The sequence below is a fragment of the Micropterus dolomieu genome, linkage group LG18 (genome assembly GCF_021292245.1).
Source record: "Micropterus dolomieu isolate WLL.071019.BEF.003 ecotype Adirondacks linkage group LG18, ASM2129224v1, whole genome shotgun sequence".
Classification (NCBI taxonomy): domain Eukaryota; kingdom Metazoa; phylum Chordata; class Actinopteri; order Centrarchiformes; family Centrarchidae; genus Micropterus; species Micropterus dolomieu.
Genome location: NC_060167.1, coordinates 37,221,627 through 37,233,221, shown reverse-complemented (window position 1 = coordinate 37,233,221; position 11,595 = coordinate 37,221,627). Strand labels below are relative to the sequence as shown.

Sequence of the window (11,595 nt, the reverse complement as noted above, 5' to 3'; positions counted from 1 at the left end):
GTGTGTGTGTGTGTGTGTGTGTGTGTGTGTGTGTGTGTGTGTGTGTGTGTGTGTGCATATCAGAATGATGATGCTTCCAGGGAAAACATGGCCAGGTGAGTGTAACTGTTCTCCTGTGGTGTGATAAACTGTGATACAACAACAATGATAATCACTCACAGCTTATCATGCTAACACGGGCACGCATCACACACACTGACAAACACTCTCTATCACACAACACTCCAGCTGTCAGCTGCTGGGCGTGCAGCTGCAGAGATCTCCAAAAAACACACTTTTAACTGGATCTCCGACTTATTGTGGGTTCAACTGTATTTCTCGCTGTGTGTGTGAGTGTGTGTGCGTGCATCTGTGCATGAATGTGTGCCAAAGTTTGATTCTGGTGATTGCGGCTGGAAGTAATCACTTGTGTGCAGTTAATATAATGATGGAGTTCTCTGAGTCAGCACTAATGCTATAACAAACCTGAACAAGAAAGGAAAAGCAGTCCGTAGTTCAGCCAACTTCATAGTGAGAGCACCACTCAGAATTTGGCAGCAGGTAACAGCTGCATGAGAAAACATTCCTTTATTTTCAATCTGTGAAGTTTTAGGTGGAACACAGAAAGACTTAGTCTATGGTCCAGCATGACAAGCGGAGGCAAATTTAGATAATTATTCCCAGATCTTCAGGCTATTTTGGATTGTGTAAGTGCAGTGAAGCATGGCAGGCGCAGCTCTGCCTTCAGCCATCTAGAAAAAAAATGAATTAGATCTCAGGAAAGTCTCAAAGCAAAAAACAGGAGTTTGAGTAAAAACAAGACTCAATTTTCCGTGCTGTCGTCTCTCAATGGAAAGACTTCAAAGATCAGCAACAGATGCAGAGATGGCTTTATTTGTGATGCTGCCCAAGGCAACACATCCGCGAGCAGCAGTGACACATAGCAGTATGAATAGTGAAAGTTTCGTGGACTTCATCACTTTCCACTCCTCTGAATCCTCTAATTGTTTGTTTGTCAGTGCCTGATGGGAGGGGGATGGTTTTTGGCATTAGGTTTTACTGTCAGTGTTGATTCCAAGTTCCTCTCTTTGCAGACGCTTTAATATGTCACCCAAAGATTTTTCACCTCTGATTCTCCTTAGCAACTAATGTTGGGGTGAGATGCTCTGTTGAAGCAACGGTTTATGAATTATTAAATACTAAAAAAAATACATGATTAAAAATCTAAACTGTCTGCAGTAAGAAAAGAGCAGGCTGACTAAAGTCAGTCTACTGCCTCACAGGAGGAGGTTAAGTGGGAGATCCAGAGTCCTGTCCTGTGGCTAATGGTGAGACCCAGGAACACCCTCATGTCCCACTTGCAACATGCAGGTTGTGGACATGTGGACATGTCTCATTTAGTGCAGCAGCACTGCTTTTGTAACATGTAACACAGTATTATGGTGCATGCTTAAAGCTAATGTTGCAGTGGCACACAGGGCATCTAGCTAAAGTCAGGTAGTCACAGGTACGACTAACTGTGCACAAACACAAACACAAAATTAAACACAAAAATATACCCCTAAAACCAGTTAAGGCTTCATAAAACTTTTTTTTTTCTTTTCAATGTGTGGTCTTTTACCGGCAGACACTCACTGTACACAAACGTCTGGACTGAGGAGGAGCTCCGGACCATGTGCTCCGCTGGAAGCCTGTGGAAATAAGGTGTTTCTCTTAGCACGTCTATATCGATTCCTCTGACCTTGTTCAAATCAAAGGCAGGGTGTGATGGTCCCATGCAGACTCCCATTCAGATGACGCTCCATATACAACATTAAACTGTGGTAATGATGATGAGGAATCAATAGGTGATTATGAGGCTTTAACCCATATCGTTAGGAGATGGAGTGGAGTAATGCAGAGAGAAGATTGGGATGGAGCGAGACCTGAAAATATAGACAGGACACACACAGAAACAACCATGAAACAAGTAACACCAAGTCACACAACATGTCCCCACACAAACACACACAAAACACATACAAGCAGGGGCGGACTGACACAATAATTCAGGCCGGGAATTTGACTCCATCCCAGGCCACCCTGTTCACGTCAACCACCAGACTGCTAACATAGTGGACTAACTTACTAACTTTGTTGATTTAATGGGTCCTAAACCAGGTAAACCATTATGTTCATCTACAGACATTTGGGACTGATCATTAAAGTAGCCTATGTGAACATTGAGTTTTCAAGGTGTGCTATAGCTACTGTAAGGGTGGACCCTCAAAAACTCCAGAGAAATAGCCTAGGCTAGCTACACTAATCATAGCAAATACAAACAAACTTTACAAGGCTAGACACAAAAAATAAGCCTAGCTCCACTTTTAAAGAGTAGAATGAGATCTACGACTACAGAGTTTTTCACCTCTGATTGAATGTTGGACATGTATCTTTATATACAAGCATCAATCATATTAAAAGTATTATAAGCGTCACACCCACACACACGTTCACTGAACTTGAACATAAGCTACAATAATGAAAGTAAGTATAGCCTAATGCAAAACAAAAGTCCAAAAAGCACTCCTGTGTTCAGTTCAGTCACCCGGGTCCATAAAGCAAACCGCACAAAAATAAACACGTCTTTCAATAACTAATACTCGATAGACTATATTTTGTTGATGTTTTCTATAGGCCTAGTCTATAAAGCCAATACAGTTGCAGAGATTCAGTAGCAACAGTAGCCGTTGCCATGGTGTTTCCCTTTGGAGCGCTTGTCTGTCTGTCTTTTCACATGGGGAGCGCAGTGAGACCCTGTGGATTCAAAGGAGGGTCGCTCCCGATCAGAAAAGTCTTTAGACACACTCACACAAACACTAAAACATGTGGCCAGCTGTGTGGAAGCTCTTAACACCGGCAGAGAAACACAGAGAGAGATAACACGCACACGGTGGATGCAGATTGTCCTGCTTGCTAGATTATAAAAAAGCTAGCCGTATTATCGCTGCCGCTGGTCAAGTTGACAATTAACCACAGGCCAAAACGGCCCTCAGGCCTCCGGGAAATGTCCCGACACTCCCGACGGCCAGTGCATACAAGGATAAAAACTGCCAATATTCACATGCACACACACATGACATGACTACTTAAATATGATCTCTCTCACACACACTCACACACTGTAACTGCTCACTGTATGTCTCCATGTTCAACTCCATTACTAATGACAGGCCCAGCAGAAACTTGCAACCAAATCCCTCTATTTTTATTGAAGCACATTTATTTAGACCTGAACGAATCTTTGTAAATTCTAAAGCATTTTTTCTTCACTTTTAATTATTGTGAAACCTATTAATACTCCATATTAATATGCAGAGAGCTTTCTGGATTCAGTATACATCACTGAAAGTAATTATGGATAAGAGCTTTTTTTTTTGGTTGACAATTCACATCTTCCCGGTGGTGTGGTGCAGTAGGAAGACAAACACTGCCCTCTTCAGCCTGTCAGCAGCAGCTCGCAGGCAGCTGGCACTGCGCCTGCTGGCATTTTCACTCCACAATAATCCCTCTGAACATCTCAATATGGCTTGGCTCTCTCTGTCTGTCCCTATGTCTCTCACACTTCCTCCTTTCTCTGTGATGGATTTAACTGTTTCCTTTTTATCTTGTCATCTCAACACAAATATCTCCTTGCCACATCTGGACAGTCTGAAATGGAAGAAAATGTCTTCAAATGAGGCGGATTTTCTTGTTCTCTGTTTGAGGGGAGAAAGAGTTATTTTTCTTTTAAGTTAGAGTTGAGACAAGGGTGAAACTTCTCAAAGGATAAACAGAGAGGAGAGCAAAATGGAAAGTCATAGTGCAGTTATGAAGGTCATGCGTGGTTAATGTCTTGAGACCTAATTTCAGCACTATGCCAAGCCCCACTAACACAGGCCTACACCACTTCATTTGGGAATGATCAAGGGCAAAGACACACAGTCTGAAGCTTTTGCGCCAAATTTCCTCCACGTTTCTCTTTTTGGGAAATGAACAAATCCACTTTGAGAGTCAGTCCTTGAAATAAAGCATTTTCTAAGAGGTAAGTGTTTTTTTCAATAGTTTCACACCACTGTTCATTACCCTCACGACAGCGGCAAGATTACTACTATGATTCTTTTGTCAAGATATTTAAAGAAAGGCTGTTTCCCCACACGGGGCGATAACAGACATTTTACTCATTAAAAGATAATGTAACGTCTTTGAAAACATTTCTTTAAAATGTCTGAAGCTTTTTTAACCATCTTAAAGTTATGGAAGTTGTCGTCTAAGGATTATCTTTTTTATACACTACACTTTTGTTATACAATATCAGTTTTTTTCTCTTCCACTTGAGGTGTAAATTTCCTTTTTTGCTTCTTTTTGACCAAAGTCTCTCCTCTTGTCTGCACATTTTTATCCATTCACTTTCATGTTGTTAGGATTTTAGAAATACTAAAGTAATGACTCGTCTTAGCTCACCCCTCAACACACCAGAAATCAAGAGGAACACTTTTATGTTTTATTTAGCTCTCTGTTTATTTTATTTCCCAGTATGAAGGTCTCCAGGGTGTTTCAAAACCCAAAATGCTGATGTTTTTGTTATTTTGTAAAGTAGTCGGATTTAAAGATATTGAATCTAAAAGTAAGAATTACTGGGAAACAATTAATAAAACCATTTTTATTACAAAATGTAGACTCCCCACAGATTGTTAAAACGCACAAATTCACAAAAACTAATAGAAATAACTACATAATTTTATATATATTCTGTATTTTTTTATTTGATTTTGAATCTTTCATTTGTAATGAAGTATTTCTAATAATTTTTTACTTCCTGAAGTCCAGGATCTGAATACTTCTTTCATCACTTGTGTGGACGAGGTGCTATGAGTGTAAATGATAATGTCATAATTTTTTTAATTTAAGTCCATCTAAGAACCAGGCTGCTTCTCTTCATCACTGTAAAACAGTTCTTTCTAGAAATCTGCACATTTCTGATGTTTTATGATGGAAGTTGTTGTTTTTTTTCAGCAGCTGAGTAGAGGACAGGATGAGCAGAGGACAGACTGAGGTCCTGGGGCTGCTGATAGCACTGACAAGCCAGCTGCTGCTAATCGCTGCTGCTGGAAAGGACTGTTGGAGGGTAGGAACAAGTGTGCACTCACACACACACACGACTTCTCATCGGCAGTCACTGCTAATCATTGTATGTAGAAGGAGTGTAAAGTAACCACTAGGCTGCACTACTGTCTGTCTGACTGCAGTGATACACTGGTGGGTAAACTCTGAGCTTTAGTGTGTGGTTGTGAAGCCAGACGACCAATCATGTAAAGTGCGTATTTTGAGGACACATTTATTCATGTTTTTCAACTTCCAATACCTTAGTTTTATTACAATTAAGATGGATTTACAACCTGACTTTAATCATTGTGCTTAAGTTAGTGATCAGGCCTTTCACAAATTTAATGTGTCTCCTGGTCCAGCATGGAGCTAAGGATCAGCTGACCTCAGTAGGCCTGAGCTCCCGTTGTCGAGGCCTGTGGGGGGAGTGTGTTCATGACAGCCTGGTTGGCCTGAGGACATGTGATGTGTCAGTGTCTTACATGGAGCATCTGCCAGGTACAACAACACTACACCTTCAATCATGGTATCTTCCTCTTCCACAAATATCACTGCAGAGACGTCTAATAATTCTCACTCCTGATGCGCTGTTACTCTCTTCACAGGAACAATCTTTGATTCAAAGTATAGCCCAACCATATTACTGAATGGAACCTCACTCCAGGTCTTTTAACACAGAGACTGACAGCATGATCAGAAAAATACTCATTAAGTATTGCATATGGCCCCTTTCATGATTACAACATGTTATTATATATTTTAGTTTAGGTTAATTATTACTGATGCATGAATGTGTAAGCAGCATTAATGTTTCAGCTGGTCGAGGTGGAGCTATGTTTCAACTACTTTATATGCTAATTACTTTACATTCATATGTCATATCCAAAATCTCGATCTTTAAAGTAACTTGTCATTTCACAGCTGTCAGATGAACGTAATGGAGTAAAAAATTAATATCAATTTAATAGTGGAATAGAGGTAGTAACAAGTTAAGTTAGTAATAAAGTTGAATTATTGAAGTAGGCCTACAGCACTAGATCCTCAAAGCTGTACTTAAGTACAGGGTACTACAGTACTATATTGATAACAGAAATGCAGTTCCCCCCAAAGTTAAACGCTTTTTACTCTATGAAATAAAACACGTTATTTAAATGATCAAAAAGGAAATGACCAGTGTTGGGCAACTTACTCAGAAATTGTAATACTTATTACTCCTTCAAAAAGTAATAATATTACTTTACTTAAATTACTGTGTGATAAAAGTAACTAGATACGTTACTTGTTAGGTTACTTTATTCCTTTCGGCGGGTGGGGGGGGAGTTGACAGTAGGCTAGTTACAGCTGTGGAAAGAACGCCTCTCTCCCTCGTTCTCCTTTCTTCCTTCCGGACATGAACAAATGAAGGTCCTGTGCCACTGAGGTGCCGCACAGCCGCGCATCCAAGATGGTGCGTTCAGTAACGCGTAAACCTTGATTTGTACTTCTGCGTAGGAGTCGGCAGTAGCGCTACAGCCTCCACTGTGTTGACTTTTGCCGGCTGAGCAGGCTAACTTTTAGCCCTCCACTAACGTGAATGGGGGTAAAATTGTATACGAGACTTTGAAAACTGTAAAGAAAAATTTGAAACTGTAAAGATACAATGTGTAAGATTTGTCCAGAAGTTCAGTTTAAAACATTCAAAAAAAAGAACTAACATTATCAATAGAATGTAAAGAAGTAACAGTTCGGATGTTATGACAAATACGTCAATGTGTTATGTTGCAGAGCTTAGTTGGTTATGCTAACCAGCTAGCCACAGCCTGTCTTTCTGATAATACCACTTTGTACCTCGATAGTATGTACCCTGATCTGTAGTACAGCTCAGTACAGCTGCTAACTAGCTAGCAACAGTTATGAGCCTATTTTTTGGAGTATAAATTTGAGAATAGCATCAATTGACCCTGTGCTAAGCCACGCCCCAAATATGCAGCTAACCAATCACAGCGCAGTACAGGACTTGCTCTAACTGAGGTCAGACACTTTCATGGCTGCGCTCCATTGACTCGTATGCAAAAAGCGTTGTTTTCTAGCTTTTATTTGCTGTATTTTTCCAAGATATCGTCAAAGGCTGTTTCTTGGGCACTTAATAAGTAATAGTTACAGTCGCTACCCAGAGAGGCTGAAAGGAGAAGTACGATTTATTCACTTTCCAAAACCTAAAACAAATTCAGAAAAATGTTGGCTGTGGGTTGTTCCTCATGTAATGTGTTAGCTAGCTAATGCTAGTTACATAACTTACCATACTACTGAATGTAACGTAATATAACCCTACTGTTTTTGCTGTTTAATGATTGTAATAGTGAACAGAGGCCTACCCAGCTTTACAGGAACAGTGTTGATCCCTAATATCATTATCCTCTGTCTCAGTTGTCAGGTGATGCAGTGGTTCACTTTTACTCTGTGATCAGTAACATTAGGCTTTAGCTTCTCTCATTATTTGTTTGACGTCAGTTTGACAGCCTGAATACAACCTTCAAATGTATAATGCTAACCTTTCTGTCTCCTTTCTGAGATCGCTTTTTTCATTTTTCAAAAAATTAGACAATATTTCTCCAGGGAGTGCAGTTATAAACAGTGGCAGCAAATCCAACAGTTTGTCGGACTTAGCAACAGCAACTAAGGGTAGCGTGGCTTAGCGAAGGGTCTGTTCTTACACATTGTACCTTTAAGAGTAAAAAATAGAATGAATGAACTGTTGTAAGCTAGAAGTACATGGAGCAATGCCAAATACCACAGCATTTATTGTTTATGCTAGTTTTTCTTGTCATGAGATGGGCTTTCATATAAATGCACGTTTTAATTTAACAGAAAAACACATAAAGAAGAATACAAAGCACAAACAATCATCAAGTATCATTCTTGACTACATGTCTGACTCCTCTTAATAAACTGATCTGACTGTTTTAAAATGTTGTGATCCATTTTGGGTTCTGTGGGTAAGGAGTTCTCCATATTGATCTTGTCTCTTCTTCCAACAGCTGATTTGTTGGCCATGCGAATAGCATTGCTGGGGATGTGCGTTCTGTCTTTGGTCTCCATCCTGATCTCGATACCCGGCCTGAGGTGCACTACATTGATCCCCAGTGTGCTGGCTCAGGGCAGGCTGCTGCTGATCTCTGGCGTCCTCTGTCTGTGTGGAGGTCTGTAAAACTGCCCCTCACTCGCACTTAACAGCCTTAGTCAAATCCAGCCAGAAGCAGTTTGTTTGGTTTGTGGTTTCTGCACAGTGGGTAACTACTTCAGATTCATATCATTCTCTGGTTCACACACTTAAGTTTGTTTACTGTTCATGCTTTGACAGTTGTAATGTTGACTCGTATCTGTGCATTGGTTTAAAATGAGTGTGTCACTCTCAGGTGTGTGTGGTGCAGCTGGCCTGTTGTGGTATGGGGTGGAGACTTACACCAGATACAGAGAGGAGGTAGGTGACATCACACAACACCACAACACCATGAGATTATATGACCTATTAAAAACCTTAAAAACCCACAGCCAATACCAAACCTTTCCATCGTCAAAAGAAACAGATCTAAATTGTCTCTCATTCAGATTTTTTCTGCTAATATTGCATCAAGAAAGCACAAAATATGATCCAACCTCTTAATTTCCTGTCTAGCTGCCATGAGGCTCGTATTTATTTTATTCTGCTTTATCAAAACACCTTTCTGTAACCATGTATCACATTCTTTTCATAAGATTTTGAATTATTCATAATATTTCAATATTTTAAATTAAAATATTAAAATTTTAAATTCTAATTGATTTGCAAAGGTAATTGTATCAGCATTGCTAATAAATTAGAGATTCCTGTTATCAAGAGCTTGTTGAAGGTTTATCTGACATCATTTTAACAACAACAAGGTCCTTTTTTTCATGTCTTCTTAAATTTAACTTGAATGTCTTCATCAGTAAGTGGAGCTGGCTCAGGTATCATCACAAGGCGTGGAACTTCAGTCACATGACAAGAGGTGGTCGTGTATGTGAAGGAGATCATAACCCATGTCTATCTTCTAGCTGGTCTTTTGTATAAAATATGAACGAGTTCAGCATTCACTGTTGAAGACTTTGGGAGTAAGTTGAAAGCCCCGAAAAGGTAGCAAGTGGCTTAGATTATATTGTTGCACATACTGTTCCCAAAAGGTCAAGAATCAACATTCAGGTGTAAATCATTAGTACGGTTGCATAACCTGCAACGATCACAAAATAAATGATGTTAACAGTTCTTGAACTATGACATCAGTATTCCTGGCGCTTATTGATGTGTTAATGTGTGTGTGAGAGTTAATTGTTCCCATGTCAGTGTATCCTAGTTGTTGCTGTCTTACTTTCGAACTTCTACACTAACATTTAGCAGCTTAAGGGACAGGTATTTTTCTCAGGAGTTGGTAGAGACCAAAACCTAAAAGGAGAGTGAATATTGGATTCGGAAACACTTCAAATGAATGCTAATTTTGTGCCATTTCTGTTGGATGTGTAAACAATATATATAATTAAAATATTATTATTAAAATAATTATAAGTTGAGAATATGTTGCTGTTATGTTTACAGCTTCTTCCTCTGCCCATTAACTTTAGTGACTTTATTTGAAACTGACAAATCCATCCCTTTGCATTGAGATGATCATAAAAACATTGTGAGATATCTTTTCATATAATTCAGTCCTCTGCTCCTGAATGTGCTGGCACGCAGAAACTGATGCTTGATGCCCAGCTCCGAGACAAACCTGTCAAGTCAAGCTAAAATAAATTGTAAGAGCTGCGGTCCACTCTGCTAACCAGTGTAGCTAGCAGGCAGTGGAATTCACAAAAAAGATCTCAGAGAGGAAGAGGATACAACCTTGCAGGTTTATTGGTATTCACAAAGAATTTAAAAAAATCAAGTTAGACGTTCTTATGAAATTGCAAACTACATTTTGTCTTAGCACTTACTGAATTTCTAATAATACCACTAGAGAGAGCAGGTGGAAAAATCACAGGTAGACCGTTTTCATGACATTAATGCATATTCAGAGTAAGAAACAATCTGCTTACTTAATTATTTCGGCATGTTTCTCCAACAGGTGAATCTGGGGATGCCAGGAATTACATTTGAGTTTGGGCTCTCGTACTGGTTGATGGTGGGAAGTGTGTTCTGCTCTCTTCCCTCAGCTGTTTTGACAATCAGGAGTGTGTCTCACATCAGTGATTCCTTCAGGATGCGACTCGATCACAGTCAGCCGGCCCAAACCAACACCATCATGTCGCCACAGTCTACCTTAAACTGCAAGACTTACATTTAAAGCTTTCCTGCACAAATTCTGTTTCATCAAGATTGTCTCTTTCAGAGCTGTATCAACATGTGAATATTAGATCTTTGGTTATTTTTCTGTATAAACAACCAGTAGATTGTTGTTGTTGTTGTTGGCGTAACTGCTACTGTTCAATAAAGAGCTGATGTCTGCCCTCATTTTCCTCTTCAATATGAATGACGCATTTCATTATGAAAACATGTGACATTGTTGTGCTGATGCTTAGCAGTAAAGGAGATAGTTTCCAGGCTTACATTCCTAAATTACCACTCTGTATAAGTCCGAATCAAACACATGTGTAACATCTATCATTCAGAGTGCTAAAAGTGCAAAAACACATTCCTGTGTTTACTATAATGACTTGGTTTCTGCGGCAAGCTTCAGTTCATCGGGTTCATTATGTAAATAACCTCTGCTCTTTTTTTAAAAATATCGACATAGATGAATAGCTCATATCAGAAAGCCCAAAATATTTCTCCATAGTTTGACTTAGCAGGAAAACGCAAGAGATACAGTTGTTGTGAAATGCTTGTGTTTACTATAAATACAGTTAAAGCAAATGTCCTTGTGGAAAAGGTGTTTTTTTAATAAATAATAATAATAGTCTTAAATGGTACACATCAGTATTGTGGAACAGACTGTATAGTCATCTAGGTAGTATAGGTGCATCCGTACATGTCAGGTGTGTGTGAGATTTCACGTCCATACTCTGTTCCCACCAGTGGTGTCTTCATTGTGCATTTTTCTTAAACTGCCTTATTTTAACTCTGTATACATTTTCATGAACAGTCTCTTTGATAAAAAGATAATTTACTGCAGCAACATTGAAACTGACTGTATGTTTGTACTAAAATAATGTTGAATCAATGGCTTGTATGGTCTGCTTGAGCTACCTGTATTCATGCATCAATAGTAATTCATTCAAATCATCCACATATTCATCCATCCATCCATCCATCGTCAACCACTTATCCTGCGTACAGGGTCGCGGGGTCCACATATTCAAGACCTTTCAATATTATTTTATGCTTATGTGATTTTCTTAAAGAAAAGGTACACACATTTTAAATTCTCATGTATAGTGAAAGTAATTGTAGTTGTAATCTGTATGTGCTCTCCATACTGGCTGTAAAGAGATCCCTTCCCAACATAACTTCAGTGTTCA

The 11,595-nt window shown here is 39.3% G+C and overlaps 1 protein-coding gene across 2 annotated transcripts; it reads left to right on the top strand.

Moving 5' to 3' along the window:
- Positions 1-3,950: 3,950 nt before the first annotated feature.
- LOC123956753 (claudin-16-like) lies at positions 3,951-10,577 on the top strand. Of its 2 annotated transcripts, none has more exons than XM_046029169.1 (6): positions 3,951-4,042; positions 5,014-5,125; positions 5,466-5,601; positions 8,121-8,282; positions 8,499-8,563; positions 10,291-10,577. In XM_046029169.1, the coding sequence occupies exons 2-6, from the start codon at positions 5,033-5,035 to the stop codon at positions 10,297-10,299; spliced, it is 465 nt and encodes a 154-aa protein (XP_045885125.1). In that variant the 5' UTR covers positions 3,951-4,042; positions 5,014-5,032; the 3' UTR covers positions 10,300-10,577. The 2 variants fall into 2 exon arrangements, with proteins under 2 accessions (XP_045885125.1, XP_045885124.1); XM_046029168.1 differs by having other exon boundaries at positions 3,971-4,042; positions 10,203-10,577.
- Positions 10,578-11,595: the final 1,018 nt, after the last annotated feature.

Excerpts from the sequence above, each read along its gene's own strand:
- LOC123956753 (XM_046029168.1), top strand. The coding sequence starts at position 5,033 with ATGAGCAGAGGACAGACTGAGGTCCTGGGGCTGCTGATAGCACTGACA. Across the intron at positions 5,126-5,465 it reads CTGGAAAGGACTGTTGGAGG|CATGGAGCTAAGGATCAGCT; the intron begins GTAGGAACAAGT and ends CTCCTGGTCCAG. Across the intron at positions 5,602-8,120 it reads TTACATGGAGCATCTGCCAG|CTGATTTGTTGGCCATGCGA; the intron begins GTACAACAACAC and ends TTCTTCCAACAG.